Below are 23,187 nucleotides of genomic sequence, written 5' to 3' on the forward strand. Positions count from 1 at the left end.
CCTTGCTAGGACAGAATACAGAGGGATGTGTTTTTAGCTACAGTAATTACCTTAATTTTGTAGGAACATAAGATTGCTGTGTAATCGGCTATTACTAATGCAATTACTCTGAAGAAATGGCTCACAAAGAGATGTGTCAGGGGTGCTTCTACATCAGCACAGATTGAAGTAATTTAATAATGAGTCACATTTGGTCTCTGAAGTGGGTAATACTGAATGGCAAATATCCACTCTGTAATGAAGATTTATGAAAGCATTATTTTGGCATGTAGTTACAGGACAGCGACTGGGTTTTGCAAATTAACTGTACACCTCTTCTCTTTCCAAACATATTATTTTTGTTCCAGTTGAGACCCCAGCTGGGCTCAGGGTGTTTTTCTGTGAGGTACCTGGTCAGGACCTGGTATTCCTTATTCTTTTAAAAGCCCAAGTCACAGCTTGCTGGAGTAAATGGGGAGACTTAGGGGGAGTTATGGACTCCTAAATGACAGACTACAGGAAAACAAGGTGGAGGTAGGGGCCTGCCATCCCACTTCCAAGAGTCCTGACTTAAGAAGGCTCTTGCCAACAGGACAGACTTCATTATTCAGCATTCACTCAAATATTTCCCGGAGTCAAAGCCATGGAAATTCAGTGAGTACCTCAAGACCAGCACAGAAGCATGTGACACAGTGCAAAAGTGAACTCACCTCTTCAAAGTCCCTTTTTAGCTCCTTAGCCACACACCACATAATTTCTGTCTGTAGTGTGCAAATAACTAGTAAATTTTTAAACTTACTAGCACGTCTCAAAAGGCCTGACATAGTTTAATTACTTATTGACTATGATTGCAAAAAAAACCACCATCTTGAATAAACGCTATAATATATGCCACAGCAGGTTGCCACACTGCAACAGCTGGAATGAAAACCATTTGGGTAGAGACCAATTGCTCACAAGTAGCTCTACGGAAGAAGCTAACTCTACAGAATGTCTCCACTGCAGAAGCAGAAACACAGACACACCCAGAGCACCAAATATGCATAGAACTGTCACTACCACTGGTATGGTAAGTCTCTTTTCTCCGCTTTGTTTTTGCTGTTCCTGCTACTGAAAACACAAACTAAAAGCACCTAAACACAGGGGTTAAATGATGACTGTAGAGTTTTGTCATTCATTAAGAAATGACTACTCCCCCTAATAGTGTAGCATAATAGAATGAGAAGAAATAATGACTTTATACCAGTAGCAAATTTGTCACTTTCAGCAATATTAATTACAAAGGTATGTATACAGAAGGCCAGACCTGGCCAGGGTTAACACCACAGGCTGTGAGAAAGAATCCCATTCTGCAGAAAACAGAAGCTGGACAACGTGGGGCTATATTAGTATGACAGTAAAAGGAGAAAATGTCTAAATTAAAAACACTGAAAGGGAGTATCCTGAACTCTGAGTGAAGAATGAAAAGATTTACTGGGGTCACTAACAAAATGCTAAAAGGACCAAGCCAGGATGCAACCCCCAGCTCCCCAACTCTTCAAACAACAACAAAAAGGAAAACAAACCCCAAACTAAATACAAAGCCTAATAAAACAGGGAGTATTAAAAGCGTAAAAGTGAGAGCATCAACATCAAGTAAGTCTTTAAATTGGCAGAACATTAATGTTGTTCCCCATTCTCTCAGAATCATAAAAAATAATCAACCCCCCCAATAAAACAACAAAAACCCCCCCAAACAAAAAAAATCCAAAAACCTAAAACCATCAACCAACCAACCAACTAACCAACCCTATTTTTGTAGTTGAAAATTCTTTCATGATCCAAAAGAGTGTGTGACCAATTCAAGCTCAGCATTTAAACAGGACTGTTCAATATCTCCAGGAAGGTGAATACACACTGCCTGCATTTTGCCTCAGCATCTGCTAATGTTCCGTACTTATTGGTTCTAACAATGACATACCAGGGAGGTGAAGTATTTTTTTGAGTGCCGTGGGTGACTAGTAAAAGTACTGAAGTATGGGATTCAGGCAAGGAAAAATGGTTTCATCTTCTGTCTTCCCTTTCAGAATCCTCTGAATATGCCAATATGTACAGACACCGAAAACTTTGTACCACGGAATTACTGTCTCCAGGAAATCTGCTTTAATTGCATAATTTTTGAAGTTCCATTTTTAAATAGTTTAAGTTCCTGGATCCCACTATTTTCTCTGGAAGAACATTTCAGAACCTTACTCTTTGTGCAGTTAAGAAAACTTCCTTTCCATTTTAAATTTAAGTGATATGTATCATTTAATGACTAGTCCTCTTCAATACTGATTTCCTGAATTTAGTTATGAAGAGGAAGCATATATCTTCTCAGACTTAATCTGCCTAGACTAAATCAAACTCCTCTGTTCTCTCCATTAAAGACACATATTCCATTCTCTCATTTGTCCCAGGAGACTTTGAGGACTGCATCTGTTCCAAATCAAGTTTCTTTTGCGTGAGCACAGATGACCAGAACTGCTCACACTAAACCAAATGGAGATTTCCCAGCATTTTATAAAATACTACAAATATCTTCCTTGCTCTACTAAAAATATACTTTCCAGTATTCCCTAGAACAGTATGAAGTTTTTTCATAGCTGTATCATATGAACAAATAATGGTAGCCCTTTGATTCACCATTTAATTCACATCTATTTTTTGCCTCCCCTTGCCTCAAACCAGTACAAAACTAATACAGAATTAGAGGCTATTTCTTACATCTTGCTACTTTATTCCAGTTGACACTCTTCCTGAGGTGTGTCTCTTATATTTCCATTTCCTTTCATGTTCCTCTGCATTCTGCTTTTTTATTAAAACTTGGGCCCTTTTGACATTTACCATTTTCTTTTTCTGTCCATATATGTCAGTTTTTCAAATGGACCAAATTAACACGTAGTGTAAAAAGAGAAGGGGTTTCCTGTCAGAATGTGTTACAGGTTTTTATAATCTCTACATTGAAAGGGAAATATTTAATCCCTAAGAACACTAAGTATAGTTGACTAAATTTGATATCACCTGGTCTAATCAAGCAGGGACTAACTTCAGGGAGGGCAGCTAATAGCAGCCTTCAATTTTTATGTAAACATCTAATGGAGTGGATTGTGTTTTAATTCTCTGTATTATTTCTTCTAAATTTTCCATGTGATTTTTTCACCTCTTTATTATTGTCCTACCTCTTGACCAGCAAACCTATTTTTTTCCCCATCATCATTTGAGGTCATCTGTCTTTTGAACTTAATAACTTTACACTTTATATTATGGCATTGTTCCCTGCTGTGTGTTCTCAAATAAAGATGCATCTGATAATGAGAGCATATTGCACGAAATTCAGTTTTTCAAGAATTCTAAGTTCATCTTGTAATGAATTTATCTTTTTCTACTTATCCCCGTAATTTTAAATTTTATTTTTAATTTATACTCCTCAATTCTACATTAAATCCATTTTTACATCACTAATTTCTTGCTTACTGGTAACAATCCTACTGAAACTCAATTGTACTGGGAATTTTAGGAAGTGGATTGCTGTTCCACACTGAGTAGCTTCTGCTTCTAACAGATTGCTTCTGAGTTTTTCCTAATTTATCACATGGAAGACTGTGTTCTCACTACATAATTAAACTGTATCAATTCTGCTGAATGGGTGCAGACAGGGAAAGGTTAAACAAAAAGTCTCTTACTCCATCTGCATGCAACAGTCAGATCCCGCCTCATGTCCTTTAATTATTGTCTGACTTTGGGATACTGTATCTTTTCATTCAAGCAAAAAAACCCTCCTGAAATTAAATTTGGGGTAGAATGCTTCCTTGAAAGAATAAAAATTATCATTTAGTTAACATATGACTAGTTTTAATCCAACATTCTATGAAGGGAATGAATGACATCCCTATATTTCTTTATGTAAAAATAATACAGAGGCAACAGTCATCCTTCTTTAGGATACAAATTATGTCTGTCAAGTACTAACTAATGGAAAAAAAAAACCAACCCTGTATTTTTTATACATGAAGCTGATACCAGTGTGTACTGTACTTTTTTCCCTTTTCTTTTTTTTACCTTACTGGCTTTTAATCACTCAGTTTCATGAACTCAGTTACTGCAGTTGCAGTTGTTGCAAAAATCACCATTGGGAAAACAACCACAGTATTTATGATTAACCACGTAAAATAACATAAAAATAGTTTAACTGGTTTAAGTTTTGAAATTCAAGTTCTATTTTTAGGCAAAATGTTCAGTTTCTACTAAAGAAAAAGGTTCATTTCTATGTAATTTAATCACAACCAAATCTAGACAGAGCTTCTCTCTATCAAATTCACGTGTTGTAAAATACACCTTGTCCACCAAAGAATCAAACCTAATTATTGTATGTATTATACACATACATCTCTGTGCATATTATTCATGTATGAAAGCATCAGCACGACAGAGAATTTCCATTTTGGTACAAAGCATTTGCATTCTACACAGGATTTTCCAAATGTACTTCCAGATTCACTTCTTATTTTCCATGCTATGGATTGTATAGAGTCATCTTCAGTACTGCATGAAATTCTGAGCTTCTCTGACACAAATCCACATCAATTGTGGATCTTTCTATCTCAGAATCAGATGAATAATTTTTAACACAAACACGTTTGTCTTAAAGCACGTGTCCTGTATGTTTGTCCTTTCATCTACACACTGCAATTAGTAACCCTTAAATGTTGATACATTTTAACTTACAGTTTAAGGTGCTGAGATTTTGTGCAGTTATGTGGTTTCTTGAACTTTGTAGCCCCTAAAACAAAAGGTAAGCTATGCAGGTTAAAAAAAACAAGAGAAAAAACATATACAAATACTGGAAATTATTCTAAAATTCAGAAACAGTAAGTACTGTTTTTATCTTTGCTGCTGCCTAACAAGTCTGCCTCTTATTTTAAAATGATCTGCAATTAAATATTAAAGGAAATCATTAGTGTCAAAAATACAGGCTAAACACATGCTAATTAGATTTAGAAACATCTCAATTAAGTAGGATAATGCAATGTTTTTGAGGCAAATGAACTGCACAATTGCATTGATACTAAGAAACCTGAATTAAAAGAAAAATGTGTAAAAAATCCTAACAGAAGAAAATATTCTACTTTTTTTTGGTTAAAGTCAATGTGCTTTTGTTCACCCCAGAAGAGTTTTAAAGGGGTTCTCAGAAACAGCATAATCTACATAATACCAGATTTAAAGGTTCACAAGTAAAAGAAATGTATTTTTCTCACCAAAAACTGTTTTTTTTTAAATTCTGGTGTTACTTCTAGCAAATGTTGAAACCAGAAACCATTATATGCAGAAAGTATACTGAGATCCAGTTAATCTACTTAGAAAATACACACAATTTTTACTTTCCAGTAATACAGCCTTAACAACCCATCTTAAAAAGAGGAAAAGGAATGTATATTGTACTTAACAGTGTAAGATTACAAGATAAATCTTGAACTTGTATTTAATTCCTTCCCATCTAAGGAAAGAAGGAGGAAGAAAAAAAAAAAGAAGAAAACCAAGTGACAACTCAAAAGCTCAGGAGAACAGTCCTGAGAAACTTTCAATTCCTTGTCTTAATTCTTGTACTTGCTGTGAAGATGAGTAGAACAGAAAAAAGCTCAAGCAAATAAAAACTAAAGAACACATTCCAGAATGCTCCCCCCCCTCAGGTTTTTCTTCCCTACCATCACAGCAAATAAATGACAATCTGGATTTTAAAGAGGAACATGACCTTTAACTTGAATGTGCCTGTTTTAGCTTCTGATGGCTTCTGACAAATAAAAGCAAGCAGGCTCCACACCTGGAGCATTTGCTCAGAGATGTCCACACTCAGCACCTGCTGCTGTTGGTGCTTGTATGGGGCGTAACATGAAAAGGCTTTGTGTTTCAACTTCTATCAAAATAAAAGACTATATACAACTACAATAGTAAATAATGAAATAAAGCATGGAAAATATTTTGAGGAAGTTATATTTAGGTAAAGAAATATTTATGTACATTAAAACTGAAACTCAAATACTTTGTTGCTGCTTAAATGAAAATGTGCTACTCCATCTAAATAGCAGTAACTTTAGGACCCCAAAGCCCAGGGGTTTTTTAACAACTTGATGGGGTTTCAAGTTTACATAATTATTCAAATATTTCTGAGACATTCCAAATCCCAAGACTAAAGAAAATCCCATAGCCCTCAAGGCTTCTCTTCATTCATAGAGAAACAGTGTCCCTTGGTGGCAAACGAAGGTAAATGCAAAAGTATTAAGGGGTTTGTGCTAAATGTGATTCATATGGAAAGTAATCTATATTAAAACTTCCTCTGATTTTAACATATCCATCGCTCTTATGTCCCTGGAGTGCCTAGCAATTTTTCACTTAAAAAAATAAATTAAAATAGTAAGTGGTGGCGTCTGCATTACCTTTGGCTCATCTGCCCCGCTGTTGCTTAAGAACACAAACACAAGCAGTTGCAAATTAACAATCTACGATATACTACCTGGCAGTATATTATCTAGACAGATATCTGTATCTATATAATTTCAAATTATCTAGAGACAATTTTCGTTTTTATTGCACCTTATTGAAGATAATTATTTTGGTCATGATAGTCGGGAATTAGATGAACTAATTTTAGCTTCTGAGTGCCACAACTGTTTATATTAACTGTATTTGAGTACCTGCTTCCAAGTGGTAGATAACCTGAAATGAGTAACTAATGATTAATCTAATAAGCTGTAATTCCAAGCATATAAAGATTTTCCCAAGAGTATCACCTATCCTATAAAGCTTCATAATCACAGACTAGAATCTCTCAAACAAATGGTTCATCATGCATGAAGATAGTTGCTTTTTCACCCATAATTTTTGGAAGCACCTATTGAGATCTAAAACTGTAGCTCTTTAACATGCCACTATAACAGTTAATTTCATTTATTTAGTCGTGATTAATGATCAGGAGTTTTCCTTTGGATAAAGCAATCTTCACATAGTTGTAGGTTTGGTGGTTTGTTTGTTTGTTTCCAGCTGTTAAATAGAAAGTAACATGTTTTATATATATAAAATAGCACTCTATTTTATATAGCGGCATAGTTAGATAAAATTTAGATTGAGTCAAGGAACTACCTTATTATTCTTGCTGTGGCACTTGCTAAGTGTGACTTTCTATGCTAGCACGGTACAAATGAGTCAATTTTCTCTGGCATATAATTTTGCTATCAGTTATAGCATTTAATTACCACAGGGTTGGAATGAGTTCTGTCTGAACATCTGGATTCCTCTGCTACACTGTGCAATGCTAATAACCTGCAGTCAGACTTGTAAACACTTGTATTCTGAAGAATTGCTGTCTCAGTGACAATACTGACTGCCTCTCTTACCTCAACCTGGAATATAAAGTTTTCAGTCTTAAGAGGCGCGCTTTAAAAGTGACTTTAAATCCCAAACACAATAAATTCTATAATTTTTCTGCATATACCATGTTTTTTAAAGCAAGGATTATGTTCAAGTGTAACACTGTGAATAGTTAATTTAATTGTCAATGACAGAATGATTTTTGCTTGTATTTCAAGTAAAAATATTCCTAAAGAATGACAGTGAACAGTAACATACTTCACAGTCACAATGGCATTCGTATTCTGTTTTCAGCACCAGGAGGCATCCTCTTATTTCTAAATGGCCCTGAAGAAGTGAGGCAATAGTCACAACTGAGTATGTATAAAATGACTTAATCTTGAATTATACAAATTGACTGAGGTTAATTGGGATTTAGTCTAAGTAAGAAGTAGTCATCTGAAACTGGACAACGAATTCAGCAATACCATAAATCAGACTGTTCCAAAATGAACAACTCTGTGCTGTGGCAGCCCAAGACAGATGTGGTGCCACTTGCACTTAATAGAAACAAATCTTTCACCTACTTTGCCAATCCACCAACTCATTAATGGAAATTAAATCTTGAGTCAGCAGCCAGGAGGGCCAACCCTGTCCTGGGGGGCACCAGGCACAGCATCACCAGCCGGGCAAGGGAGGGGATTGTCCTGCTCTGCTCTGAGCTGGGGCGGCCTCACCTCCAGTGCTGGGGGCAGTTTTGGGTGCCACAATATAAAAATGACATGAAGCTGTTAGAGAGTGTCCAAAGGAGGGCCATGAGGATGGTGAAGGGCCTTGAGAGGAAGCTGTAAGAGGAGCGGCTGAGGTCACTTGGTGTGTTCAGCCTGGAGGAGACTGAGGGGAGACCTCACTGCAGTTACAGCTTCCTGTGAGGGGAAGAGGAGGGGCAGGCACTGATCTCTTCTCTCTGGTGACAGAACTTGAGGGAACATCATGAAAACTATCAGGGGAGGTTTAAGCTGGGTATCAGGGAAAAGGTCTTCGCCCAGAGGGTGGCTGGGCACTGGAACAGGCTCCCCAGGGAGGTGGCCACAGCACCAGCATGAGAGAGTTTAAGAAGTGTTTGGACAATGCTCTCAGGCACATGGTGTGACTCTTGGGGTGTCCTGTGCAGGGCCAGGAGTTGACTTGATGATCTGGGTGGGTCCCTTCCAACTCTGCATATTCTATGAGTCTATGATCACAATCTCATCACCCCAAAAGTTACACTTCTAGACTAAGCCTTTCCTCTTTCAGTACACACTTTGACCCTTGAATAGACAACTTCAAAAATCCTGCTTACAAAATTCCAGTACCCTTCAGAAACATCTTTCACGAAAAGCCCAAATTTCTATAACTTGTCTTGCATGTATCTCAGAATTTATATTTGAATAACTCAATAATTTTAAGAGAATAATTAAGTCATAAAGAACAACTCTGCACAGGTAGGGAATGCTGGTGTTATAGGCAGACAGGAATCCTCAGCCCTGTTCCTTGACATACAGTGCACATGGGAAAAAAGCTCAAAAACGAATTAAACAGCTGCCCTGGGTTATTTGGTGCAGTCCCACTTGTCAGTTTGGGTTCAGGTGGCCTTCAGAGAAGACCCCTACCTAACTTTCCTAGACTGCAATCAGAACGGGCAAGGGAAAGACAGGAGCCAATTAGACCTGAGCCTTGAAAACCAGAAACAGGTAAAAATTCCAGATGCTATTTTGCTTTGCTCCACAATGCAGGAAATCTACAGAGCAACAAAGAACATTTTTCTTTGCCTCTTTTTTGTGAACAGAGCAGGAAGGACAGTGTTTGAAAGCACCTCTAACCCTCTGCCACTTAGAATAAAGCCTTATTTTAGACAGCTGATGGTTGGACAGATGCTTCCAATTAGCATAAAACCTTGCCTGCATGCTTACTGTTTAATCATACACAGAAGCACAAGTCTGAGGTAAACCCTTGATACCACTGAGGGAATTCTAGTACACAAAATAATGCATGTCTTGTTCATAAAAAAATGAGAAAATGAGTGTTTTAACCAAGAACTCCCTTGCAGCATCAATACAAGATTTTGATGGCACTACAGTATTACATTCTTGTGAAAGAAATATTAATATTCTTTTGTAAAAGACTTGCTGCGAGAAACAGTTTGGGTGTTTGATGTCTTTAAAACAAAAGCATTTATTCTTACCTGCAACTGGAGATAGGAATGATATGAACACCTGAAGAAAAGAAATTTTTACTTATAACTATTTTATGTATTTAATGATTCATTTTTAAAAAGCCAAATGACCAAACAAAAAAACATGACTTAGTGATGTTAAAATGGGAAGCTACACACGTTTTCGTGACATAACAAGGGATATAAATGCTGTGGCTCATTCAGCATTGCCAGATACTGTTACGTAGTTTGAATATTATTCGTTTTTTCTGTTCAGTGTGCAGTTCTGGTTCAGATGCATTTACAACTATAATAGCATCACACTTAATACCTACATTTGTGTTTTCAAAAATAAACAAACCAAACAGAAAATGGAACAGACATAAACCAACTACAGCTGGGTTTTCTAGTTTCAAATTTGAATTTAACTTGTTTGAACCTGACAATTTGCTCTCCACCTGTGTGTGCTGTGCTTCCTCCTTATATAAAGAGCAGTTTAGGAAGGTAAGCAAGCAAGGTAGATACAAGCAATAAGTTTTATTTCAATCCAATTATTTTTAACCTGATCAGAATTTCACTCTAGTACCTTCAAGAAAAAGGGCAAAGGAAGGAAACATTCATATATAGTGTGATAAAATGTAAGGATATGAGGAAGCAAGCTGGTCAGAAAGGTTTTTCCAAATCTCATTTTTAGCTCCTGGTACAGGGACTAACAAACTCTCATTATCTTCAACTACCAAGAAAGCAACAGTTCCACCCGATCACATCTTTATTATCTGCATGACTGTTCCTTCTGGAGAAAGAATGCTTGAAGCTGGAACAATGAAATTTTTTATGTGACATCACCACAGAAAAAAGAAAGTGGATGCAATTTGATGTCAGACAAGGGTGAATCCATATGTTCAGCTTCTTTGGGGAGATTTAATTCCTTGTAGTTTTAATTGTTCATTAACACATTCCTTATTAACTAGAAGACATGTTTAAATCACTGCTAAAATAAACTGAATAGTTCACTGCTACTGTTCCTAACTGGATTTAACAGCAATGATTTCACAAGTCCTGAATTTCAAGAGACTACAGCGAGGGAGCTGGGAAGAAGATACAAAAGATATTAAACACTGTTCTAAGTAGCGGTAATCGTGAAATTTTATTTCATTTTTTTAAGTCACAGGAGAAAGTAGAAAATAGAGACAAAGTATTGGATGTAAATAAACAACAACAGATGTAAAGTAACTAAACAAGATAAAAAATCTGCAACCTTAAATTAATACAATTTACATGAGAAAACAATTGGTACCAATTAAATTGAATTAGAACCATGAGTTTCAAGGTCAGGCACACACTTTCCTAGTCCCTCAAGAGCCTCAAGCCTTAAAAAATATTCAGCTGTGAACGGTATTAATCCTGAACAATGGCACCCTGTAAATGGACTTCATGCTTTCCTAACTTCTGCCATGAAATAGCTGAAATAATAAATTTGAAAAACGCTCATTTGAGGTATATTCCACCAATTCCACACTGCTATTTAATAAACAAAAAAATTTATAATCATCCAATCTGACTTAGCCACCTCCTCAACCCTAAGTTTGATCTCCTAAGTCACTAATTGAGAATCAATGATTCAAGGTTTTAGTATCAAATTAGTAGTTTTACTGGAATATGAACATTTAACTTTACAATAAAATACACTATACTAGAAGGTTCATTTGAATCTAGGTAATTTCAGTTACATTCCTATGGCTTTGAGCAAAAAAACCCCAAGCAGTTTTACTGTATGTACACAATATTGAACATCAAGATTTAAATTATTCATTAATAACCTACATTCACTGTGGATTTCTAAGATTTACATCCAAAAAGCATATTTTATTTACATGCTGCTGACATTTTAAAGAAAAAGAAATAAAATATTATCTGTTTAGGAACTTTATCTATTCCAAAATTTTAAAAGATACATTTAACACCACACAACATTTTAAACATTTACAATAAAAAACAGCTTTCTGTGCCAATCATACTTACTCTCTAAGAATCCAAAATTGCACTAACTACAATTAGACTAGAAACACTTAAGACCTGAGAGTCAAATCTAAACCTTTTTTTTTAAAAAGGAAATCCTACAAGCTAATATGCCCTTGTGTTAATTTAAACACGGACTGCTCAGTGGTCAATTTAAAAAAAAAAAGTCAACACCAAAAACAACCCCCAAAAACCCCAGTGCATTACTTCTGCAGCTCCAAAAATAGATCACTATAAAATTGTTGCAGTAGCTTGATAAGTGCCAGGCCTGCCAGGTGCAATAAGGCTTATTTCAAAGTGTCCTTTCCCACACACCGTACCCTAATCAAATAACGAGTGTCTTTGATCAGTTCCTCTGAGGATTCCCATATTTATGTAACCATGCAGTCACTTAAGGATGCATCTTGGATTTTTGAGGGTTCCAACCTCAAGCACACATACACAGGTGTTTTAATAGCTAGATCAGAGTAAAAAAAAAACATGAAGAGGCATAGAAAGTTAGAAATACTGGCCAGAAAACATTCAAAATCTAATGAGAAGTTTTATATCCACCCTAAGGGTCTTTTAAACTCAGCAGAGCTCAGGAGCATAATTCACTGTATTAGTAACCATCATGTACCTTATATAAAATAATAATAATAATAAAAAAATGGTTGTGCGAACAAGTACACTTTTCTGCACTGCAGGATGCAAAAAAGGTACCACACCTAAAAAGCCTGGGGAGCAGAAGCATCATGGAAAAGTTACTCCACTTGGTAGCAGCCATTCCATTTCTGCACTTGGAAACATCATGCTCCTTTCTGAGTGCAAAAGCTTTCCCCTCCCTCCCGGTATCCTTTAGAAACTGCTTGACCAAGAGCATCATGCAGGAGGGGGTTGAGCAGGCCATTATTTTTCCACTCTGGAGCTATTTCCCATGGCTTTAGCAGTTTGCCCTTCTCATGCAGATGGTTGGCAATGTAGTCAGCAGTGGTCCTTCCAGGCTGAAGGCAGACAAACTGCAATCCATCAGCCTACACAGGCAGCCTTGCTTTGCAGACTTTCTAACACGTCACATCCCACTCAATTCACATTTCCCAGGACCCAGAAACCGAGTGACCCCAATTGCATTCACCAAAGCAAACATGTGAATACCTGTTAATCCCCAAAAAAGTTAGTCTTGCCCTTCGTAAGGACCAACCCTTGTTACAAAACAGGAGCACTTCATTAGAACTTTAAACCTGACTGTACCATTTGGGAACATATTCATGTCTGCTTATGCCACTTCATCCTAATTTGTAATTTGAAAACCAGACCTGCATTACTACAACTTTACCTCTTTCACCACTGAAACAACTCCCAGCATATGCCTTTCTCCTGGGATAAGGATCTTTGTTTTTCTAAGGCACTTGCATGAAAAGCACACAGGTCCATTTATTTATACAGAAATAAAATCAACGTCAGGAACAGGCTTGTAAGCAGTAAGAAAAATGTGATACCTGCTAATGAGGGGACACATTGTACTATCCAATGGTTGTGTTTCTCTTTTTTTTTTTCTTTTCAAAACCCATAAAATTTCTATAACTTAGTGTGTTAAGTTGGGTTACAGATGGGATTTTTTGGTATGTTTTACAGAATTTACCTCTAAAAAGAAACCAAGGAAGGCAAATGGCCACAAGTTTTGTCACTCATTTACATAAAGCAGCAGATACATTGAAAAAAATTCTGCTATTAATACATAGCAAATCTAACTTTTTTCTAGTATTTAAATCGGTGTGTTTTATCCCTTTGATTCTGGAAACAAGTAAACTAATTCAAAGTTAAAAAAAAAAAAGAGAAAGTGTATGCAAATTAAGAGAAAGCTGCAGAAGTTAGAATATACATGCAATGATACTGTGCTTCCTCCCTAGAAACACAAAGATTTTAAGTCATCCTTTGTCGAAATAAGCTCTTCCATACTACTGACAAAAACAAAAAAACAACAAAAAAACCCAAAAAAACCCACCAAAAACCAAAACAAACCACATCAACAACAAAAAAAAGACATTAAATATACTGCTAAGGCTTTAATAGGTGATCAAGGAGGTGTTGACTCAGGTTCTTCTCCAGCTACTCTTGGACAAACCTTGCTCTTGTTCACTGTGCAGAAGAGTTCTCTTTCCACCCAGAGGAGATTGCTTGGCACTAAGAAAGCAGATCACTTTGTACAGTTTTTACCGAGGTTAAATAAACCCATGATGTCAACCAGTGCTTTCTGGATGTTCTTTCCGAAGCGATGAGAATCCTTTAAAAACAAATAAACAAAACCCAAAACCAAATACTTGTACTATCCATCAACAGTTATTTTTTTAGGCAAAAGAAGAAACTTTCTAATATTTTGTAGTTTTGGAGCTTATGGAATTCAGGCATGTATTTTACCATACAATGGGTATTTTAGTAACAGAATTTTTAATGCTATACAGATTAGCCCAGGTTTACGCTATTACTGACCAATGAGTTCTTCATTATGCATCTACTTTTCTGCAGTCAGAAATGAGATCATATTCTTTTGAAATCAGATGCATGCATAGCTTTCTGCTACTTTAAAATTGCTGGGTTTTGATATTGCTTTTCCTACAAAATTTTGCAAAAGCTCATTTGCAGAAAACAAAGGAATCTTCAGTGAGTGTATAACTAATGACCAAGAAGTACTGAAAGAACAGAAAAATTATTTTTGAGTTCCTCTCAGAAATGCTGCATCATTTGCCATTGAAAAAAGTATTGAAAATGAAAATAAGAACTTTTTAAGTGTAAACAAAACAGGAACTTGTTCTGTTTTTTCTAAGTGCTAGATGTATGGTATAAGGAAGAAATCAAGATTACAAATGTAAATTATTAGCTAGATTACAGGATTTACTACAATGACCCTACTAATATCAAGGCCACACACACAAACTGCTGCCTTCTCTGGATGGACCTTTGACTTGACTAATAAGTAAAAAGAACAGAGTGAAATCTAAAGTACAAGCTAACATGCATCTGAAGAACAATTTCAACTATGAAAAAAACAAAGTTGTGTTTCCTCATCTTTAATGATTAACCAGAAGCACCATGATCTCCTGGACAAGTTAAGGTCAAAAGAGGAAAACTAGGTCAGCTATGTAACCCTGAATGAACTCAGTATATTCAGTAAGGCCATAAAAATATAAAGGGGAATGATGAATTGAACTCAAAGTAGGCCTCCACAACAGCAAAATATTCAACATATGACATCTCCTATACTCTAATAATGGGTGTTATTTTAACAAATTTTTGATTAGTTATGTTCCTTAAGCACAGATTATAATTTATGGGTCATCTTCATTCAGTATTACTCAAACCAGGAAGGTTTAAATAGAGAACATGCATTTTACTCGGTCTTTACGGCTGCAGCCCAAGACAAACCAATCAAAACTGTAATAAGAAAACCCAAGATATGCCTGTCTTTCTGTTTAGGGAACACATGGGATCATTTCTCATGAGTTGCAGGGAACTACACATGTGCAAAGATGATCCTGGGCCACATATTTTCTTTGTGCTTGAAAGCATAAGTGAAACAGAATATGGTATCCTTACTTCATGAAACTATTAAATTGATACAACTATAGGCAAAAAACTCCAGCAAAACAGCATATATTGAGAAAGAAAAAACCATTATAACAGTGTGTTGCAAGTTCTACTATGTATTTTAGACAATGGGTAGAACAGTTCTATGAGCACACAGCAGAACAGATTTATTAAACCATAGGAAAGGACTGACTCCTACCGTCTCAGAACAAGATATTTTGCTGGAGACATGGAAGTGGATGGAATTTTCACCCAAGATCATGTAAGAAACACCATAACCATCATCTGCCACCTAGGGGAAGAAAGAAGAGAAAAACACATTTTAAAATTTTTCTTTCTCCTTCATCCTCAATCAACTTACGCACAATTAAGAAGTTGTTACAGTTTTTAAAATCAATTGCAATTTCCTCAAGTAAGACTTCAACTTCTACATTTAATGCATAATTTCTGAAGACTGGCTCCACTTATGGAATAGTTCTAGCCTCATCTGAAGTGCATGGAATAACCATTTTCTGAATATTTGTCTGTAATATTTCCCAGCTTTAATAATCTGAAATAAAATACTTATTTAGTAAGTATTTTAAAGAACTTCTCTTGTCAAGGCCTTGTCCTAAGCAGCTATACACAGCTTCAGTGCTTAAGCAACAAGGAATAAAATAGTTCAGCTGTATACCTAAAAAATCAGTCTCCTGGGATCATTCTGCAGATGTAAACAAACACAGTGTAAAAGCCTTCTATTATGAAAACTTGCCAAATATAAGTTTTCTTCTGACTCTACAGCAAACATGTGATTCTGAACACCTGTATCACAAGCAGAGGTCTTGTCCAGTTTCAACATTAGTAGCATTAACTGTCCCAAGTTTCAGTCTGATGTTATATTCAAACTATGTCTGGTAAACACAGATTATCTTGATGTCACCCCTCTTCAAGTCTTTTCTAACTCAAAAGATCACAACCCTCCATCTCTTTGCTGCCACTGCTGCTAAGCAGTCTGACAGTCTTCTCACTCTTCTCACTGTTAGTGCTACAGAGATAAACTCTACTGAATGCTTAAAAAACCCCTTCAAAACCAACAAAAAACACATGCACGGAAAGCTGATGTACTGAATCTCTGGGTTACTTCAGCAAACCAAAGCACTGTTTTTGTAAGCAAAAACAAAGGGAAAACAGTGTTAGAAATTCCTGCAGCCAAAATCCTTTTCTGTTGCCTTTTGGGCATTCAGAATACTGACTTCATAATCCGCTTGAGGAAGCCAGTTTCTCAAGAATGAGCAGTATGGCCGTAGCGAGGCCTCCTTGATACTGCAAGTTAAATTCATTCCAGCTTCAAAAACTACTGAAAGCTTTATCAGAAACATGAGTACAAAAACAAAACAATTTAACACACTCCATCTCCCAGCCACATCTTCCCGCTTCACAAACCAGCCAAAATACGCTGGACTTGTCACCCTACTTTCTGTGAGGCAAAGAACAGTCCTGTGACTCCTCTCATTGTTCCTTCAATAAAAATGCTTTTTGAAAAGAGATTAATCTAGTATAATAGCCCCATAAAGGCTGCTTAAGAGGTCTTGTTGACACCAATATTCTCATCAATGGCCAAGCTCAAATACCAATAAAATATCACAGCAAGTAAGCAGCTTGTCAAATCTCTAACAGTACACTGGTTTCTTGAAAGTCTACAGAAGCCATAGAACATGGCTATATTCTTGACTTGGCCATTATTCACACCTAGGAGGGCAAGCAGAGGAATGTGAGCAGCTTAATCTGGAGTGATGCAGGAACACATTTATTAATCAAACAGAAATATAATATTAATAATTAATCATCAATTAATTAATATTAATAATAGTCTATATAATATATAATATTATATATATAATATTATATATATATATTATATATTTTACAAGTCCCAACCTTAAAATCTAGTTTAAGTAATAAGGCATTTGTCACTGCAATAACAGCCTGATGTACAGAAGATCTGGGCACAGGCAGCGTGCCCCACCTTCATCAGATCTCTGCCATGGAGCCCAGTACCACATTTCACAACTGTGTATTTCCTTAAGAATAATCCATTCTTGTAGTGGGATACCAGAAAAAGGTGACACCGAGTTTTCTGAGCACAGCCACCATCACGGGAAAGTATTAAATACATGCATTTAAAAGCGTGAGCTGCACCTGTGATATGCGACAATGAGGGATTACAGATCTGAAATTTTTTGACTGGCATCTTGAAAATAAAACTCTGTTTTAGTGGGTACTTGTATTTAGGAAACATACCGGGCCAAACCCTCCACCAGAGGATAACATCTCCGGGTTCTTCTTCAGATCAATGTGTTGCTGTGGTGTCTGACTCGTTGACAGCCTCCAAGGTTCTGACAAAACCTTTATTAGATATGAAAGAGATGCAAACAAATAGAAAACACTGTTTAAGAACATGCAACGTTCTCCAAAAACAGTCAAGATAACAAGTGTTATAATGAGTGTAATACTGCTTTATAAACTGTTAGAAAACACTTTATAAAGCAATATTAATGATAACTCCCATTTCAATGGAATGAAAAATTAAGAAGCTTGAATGAAACAATTAAACTTGTCCTGATATGGAAACCATTAACATATGAGGAAGTGATGTCAATTCCTCAAAGAGAATAAAATTAAATTTCAATAGAAATGCTACTTCAAACAAGATTATCTGGTCTACAGCCTTGTAACTTACACACAAAAGGTCTTGTTCTAACCAGACCATTAATAGTCATATTCAAATCCCAGGAAGACCCTACATCAATTTAGAAGCTTGTAAAATCTCTTAACGGTACATCTTGAGAGTTTGTGTAAAATGTAGAAAGTTGTTTTATTCTTGACTTAGCCACATTTAGGAGAGCAAGCAGACAAATGTAAGTAGCTTAATTTTGAGGCAAGGTGGAACACATCTTTTATTAATCAGAGAAAATGAACAAGTGCAGTGTAATTATTTTTATAAAATCTAACCTTAAATCTAGTTTAATTGTAACTTGTCAAAGTAATAAACAATGACATTAATGCAATATACAGCTCCTTTAACTCTTAATAACTTGAAAGAAATTGAATTTGTCAGTTTCACAAGAAAATTCTCAGAGAAAACACACAGCCTCTGTTGTACTCCCTTGAAAATACACAAAACGCACAAGCAAAAAAATTTTTTTCAATAATGGCTATGCATTTCTTGCAATTCTAAGAAACACGTATTATGCTAAAAAGCTCACTGAAGGCATTCTAGGTCAATCAATAAATGTATACACAAAGGAAAAGGAAACTATCTTAATTTATCAGCAGAGGTTAAAGAGCACCACCTGAAATTTTACCTTTTTTCTTAGGAAAACCAAAGTTGTACAAGTATCTTGAGCAGATACCACAAAACACTAAGTAACCAAAGAACTATTTCATGGTAATGAAGAGTTGTCAATAAAAGTCACCTACTTCCTTGAGGAAAGGGGAATCTACAGCGAGGTACTTGGACACGACGTAGAGGCAGAAGAGGTGGCGGTCAATACCAGCCCCCGTCATGGCAAGGCGATATAAGCGCTGATGTTCGGCAGCCGCCTGCCGAAAGAACTTCAGTATATTTTCTCTCTAACAAACACAAAAAGATTAAGGAAACTCAGTTAAGGGAACTGCATTAAGGACGGAGGTGCAGAAACTAAGTTACGGCAATGACTCTCAAGCCTTGACTTGCTTGATTAAAGGTCAAGTACAAGACAACTGATCTCAAATAGTATCCTCTGGCTTTTCAACCTCATGTATTTAATTTCAGGTATTAGCGTCAGCTATTGCCTACTGTAAGCTGCACAATGAAAACTAATTTGTATTTTAAGTGTTATCTAACAATCAAACATGATTACTACTCAAGTTTACTACATTACTTATAGCTTCCATAGATTCTGGTCTTAAAGAGTTATAGAGAGCAAATCTCAATGTGATTTAAGAACTGCCAGAACTATTTTAGAAGCCAAACTGCCAACACTGAAGGTACAGAGGTACGTAAATGCTGGTCATCGAAATCTACATATAAGAGCAACTACTTCCTTCCTGTGAATTATTCTTGCTTCCCTGTCCAAAAGGAAAGCTTAACTGGTATGAGATTAGACAAATCTGTGTCTGAGTTTTACAAGTCACAAAAATGTCCCAGGTAATCACAGTTTCCAGGAGTTCAGAAACATGTAAATAAGGGTGTATTTGGTTAATTCTTTTTGGTATGGCCCAGAATTTCTGCTTTATTGACAGAAAATGTGGACTATTACCTCATGCAGTTCTTCCTTCCTAAAAAAAAAAGCATCACTCTAGACGCTTAAAAACTGTTTGGTGACTTACATGGTTGTGCAGTGGTAACTCATGATGTGCCTTATGAATTATCACAGAATCATAGGTTGGCTGGGTTGGAAGGGACCTTTAGGATCATCTCATTCCAACCTCCCTGCCATGGCAGCAACATCTTCTACTAGACCAGATTGCTCAGAGCTCCACCCAGCCTGGCCTTGAACACTGACAGGGATGGGGCATCCACAGCTTCTCTGCACAACCTGTCTCAGTGCCTCACCACCCTCACAGCAAAGAATTTATTCCTAATCCCCAATCCAAACCTACTCTCCCAATTGTACAAGGCACCAAACCTACATTTTCTGTTGGGTCCTCCATGGCTTGAACAAAGCGACAGGACTCCACCGTGCATGAGCGAACCGTTTCCGTCCTGCCTTCTCGGAACAGGCGAGTCATGGATGCCTCATACGTTAAAGAAAACTTTCCCATATCCTTGAAAAAAGGGAAAAATAGGAACTTCACTGTTTAGAGAGAGTTGGCCCCTCTTTCTTAATCACCAGCCCAAGCTAAGCACACAGGTAATGAATCACTCCACAAATTAAATTCAATATTTAAGTTTTCAGTAGCCCACCATTAGCCCACTTACCTGAAGATAATAAAGGCAAAAATAACATTAGCAGCAGGATTTGATAAACAGTAACAGAACTATCAGACTAGCAAGGACTATTCTCTGCATTTCATACTCAACTTTCGTCAGTTTATAAGAGAAGCTGAATGTTGCTACACTGGTCTTTTCTGACAGCACATTACAGGAAAGGTGAACTAACAGAAGACAACACAGGTAAGCATTTCTGTTAATGGGAGTGTCCATGACTACTGCATCCTGTGTGACTCAAATCTAAAAGTAAAATTTGACACTGTTTGGATTATAAATAAAACTACTAGAAGTTTCATATCTTCTTTCTAGTCCAAAATGCCTAGGGACAGACCAAGCAGAAGAGAAAAATTTAAAAATGCATCACTTTGTGAAGCATTGTAGAATTGATTTCCAGCTAAAAATCTGCTTAGGGTTTGTATCAATTTGCATTGAATGTCTTTAACAACCTTGTACAATCAGTGCAAGATCACACAGTCACATGTTTTTGTCACAACTTGTTACACCCAACTTAATGAGATTCTGTGAGCCAGAGACAGTCTGTCCTTACCCGATAGTGAGCAAGCTGCAGGGCAAGTTGCACAAAGGCATCAGGGCTGGTTTTCACTTTCTTTATTAGTCCTTTCCCAAAAGTATCAAAATAAAATGAACAGAAGTCCACATCATCTGCTAGAGCTACAGCAGTAGCCAGAGACTTCTCAATCACTTCTTGGCACTTAAACAAACAAACAAAGACATACCTGTATGTATACAAACATGCATTCATGGCATTTGAGAGAGCTACTGACAAAATGCAAGTATTTTAAACTGATAAACAGGAAATGCTTGCCTTTATGCATGCCAGGAACATCATTACCTAAATAATTTCCCTTTAGAGAAAGAAGAGGAACTATCTTTGCTAGAAAGTTAAAATTCAAAAGCTAATAAAAATGTTTTAAGCCAGTACACATCCAAAAATAACTCTTAAAAAACCCACCAGCATTAAAACTATCCAGATCAGGTGAATATAAAAGAATGGCCTACAGTTACAGAAAGGGAATAGTAGTGTGGCTTCCAAGCTCCGATACATGGTTAATTAAACACATCACCAATTATAACCTTTTTATTCAAAATTAAAATCCAAATAGGTGGTGGCAGTTTTTCTAGAAACTCAGGCAAAAAGACCTCTTAAAAAAACCAAACGTTATTAGGCATGTATACAGAACTATGAACGCAAAATAAAAGACAGCTATTCTAAAGGAACTATTAGACAAGAGTATTTGTTGTGACAACAGTAATGAAATCCCAGCAAGTAAAAGTTTGTTTTAATACAGTCACTATTTAAAAGAGGCGGCCACTTATTTTTGACATACTGCCAACCAAGAAAGCTTCTAGTAAAATGCTGGCATTTCCCAGTCAGAATTTTTAAAGATTGATATTAAAACCCCCTGTAATAAACTCAGCAATGGCTACACATAAAGCACACAACCTACAGGACTCCAAGGAATTTAAAGCTGATTTCTAGGGTTATCAATAATTACATCAATGATCTGACCACGAGTAAAAAAAGAAGTTTCATCCTCATACCACTAAATCTTATGTACTTACTTCTTCTGGAATTTCCCACTGCAGTTTGGTAGGAATAGGGATATTGGGATTGGTATCTCCCCTGCAATGTCCATCTACTGAATAGCCCAGTTCAAGATACTCAGTTGCCATCACATTCTGCAAAGAATTGATACCTCTTCAGAATTGCAACACATTACTTACTGCCATAGAATTAGGATTTCATTGTGAAAGCAATATAACCCACTTTCACTACACAGTGAAATAAAACATACAATCCATTTCCAAATACCACAAACAACTTCAAGTGAAGCCCCCAGTTTTACAAGAACACCAGATGTGCATCAAACACTCATTCAATTACACTGGTACATGTTGTTAGATGCTACTGATTTAATCAAAAACTTTTCAATTCAAAACCCACCTCAGACTAAGCAGAAGTAAAAAACTAAACTCAGATTTCACAACCTTTGTTCAATTTAGACTAGAGAATTTCTTCAAGTTTGTTATTTGTCAAAACTTATTCATCAAGGAATAAGTTATTTCAGAGGAAGTGCAAATCCCTGCAAGAACTCAATTATTTTTAAGAATTGTATTTCAAAATTGCAGTTTATTTTACATGTGCATGGGAGCTCTTGGGGGGGAAAGGAGGTTTCCAAGATAAACAACACAACTTGAATAGACACAGAAGGCCTTATCTTACAAGATATCAAGCATTCTCAATGTTAAAAAAGAAGTTCAAAAACAACAAACCCACATACAACACAAAGAATTACCAAAAAATTTGAATCTGCTCAATATAGAAAGAAAAAACTTGATGATTTATTTTTAATCTCTTATTTTCATTTTCTCATTTCACTTTGTGGTCAGAACATGACAACTATGAAATAAAGCTTAGTCCATTCTATTCTAAAAATAGACAATCTGTAAAGAGCTAACAACATAACTTTCTAGAAAATTTAAATCTTGTTTCAATCATCTTAATTCTTAGCAGAAAATATACCAACTAATATTAAGCACAGATATATGAATTAAGCATATAATATCATTCATTGAAAGCAAAAAATCTATCTCTTTCACTGAGATAATCTACAATGCATTGTCATGTCACTCTCAGTTTGGTCTTCTTTCTTCTCTGGGTGGAGAATGCAATGAAAAAAATGCAATTTTTTTTTGCTCTTGTACACATGCAAACATTTCTATAATAAAACACTTCTATTACAAAATTTGGGAATTACTTGGGGGACCAGTTAGACCCAAGATCCACTTGCAAAAATACATACAAAATCAAAATTAACTAATGTTTTTGAAATAGTTTTAATTGAGTCATGTAACTGTTTGTAGGTTTAAGCTTCAAAACAAAAAAGGAAAAAAAATCAAATAGGATTTCAAGAATTAAACTAAGCATATGATGAACAGACATGGCAAAGTAAATTTATTGTATTCATTCCAAATAAACACAAGAGATAATGTCAACAGCATATCAGTCTGCATCTTAGCAGACAATGCTTTGACAGCAAGTTAAACTGTGTACAATTTTTTTAAATTTTGAAAGTAAGCACGGGAGTTTCAC

General features: G+C 36.1%; 1 protein-coding gene across 3 annotated transcripts in view; it reads right to left on the bottom strand.

Moving 5' to 3' along the window:
• Positions 1-10,663: 10,663 nt before the first annotated feature.
• The window catches only part of CPT1A (carnitine palmitoyltransferase 1A), a 39,120-nt gene continuing 26,596 nt past the window's right edge, over positions 10,664-23,187 (bottom strand). For all 3 annotated transcript variants that reach the window (XM_066187829.1, XM_066187828.1, XM_066187830.1), the window contains 7 exons: positions 21,657-21,773; positions 20,620-20,784; positions 19,772-19,906; positions 18,578-18,730; positions 17,399-17,503; positions 15,318-15,410; positions 10,664-13,817 (listed from right to left, as the gene is read on the bottom strand). In XM_066187829.1, the coding sequence (XP_066043926.1) occupies positions 13,731-13,817; positions 15,318-15,410; positions 17,399-17,503; positions 18,578-18,730; positions 19,772-19,906; positions 20,620-20,784; positions 21,657-21,773 (855 nt within the window). In that variant the 3' untranslated portion in view covers positions 10,664-13,730. The remainder of the gene's footprint in view (positions 13,818-15,317; positions 15,411-17,398; positions 17,504-18,577; positions 18,731-19,771; positions 19,907-20,619; positions 20,785-21,656; positions 21,774-23,187) is intronic.

This window comes from Chamaea fasciata, unplaced genomic scaffold (genome assembly GCF_029207755.1).
Source record: "Chamaea fasciata isolate MVZ Bird 193981 ecotype frontalis unplaced genomic scaffold, bChaFas1.0.hap1 SCAF_7, whole genome shotgun sequence".
Taxonomy (NCBI): domain Eukaryota; kingdom Metazoa; phylum Chordata; class Aves; order Passeriformes; family Sylviidae; genus Chamaea; species Chamaea fasciata.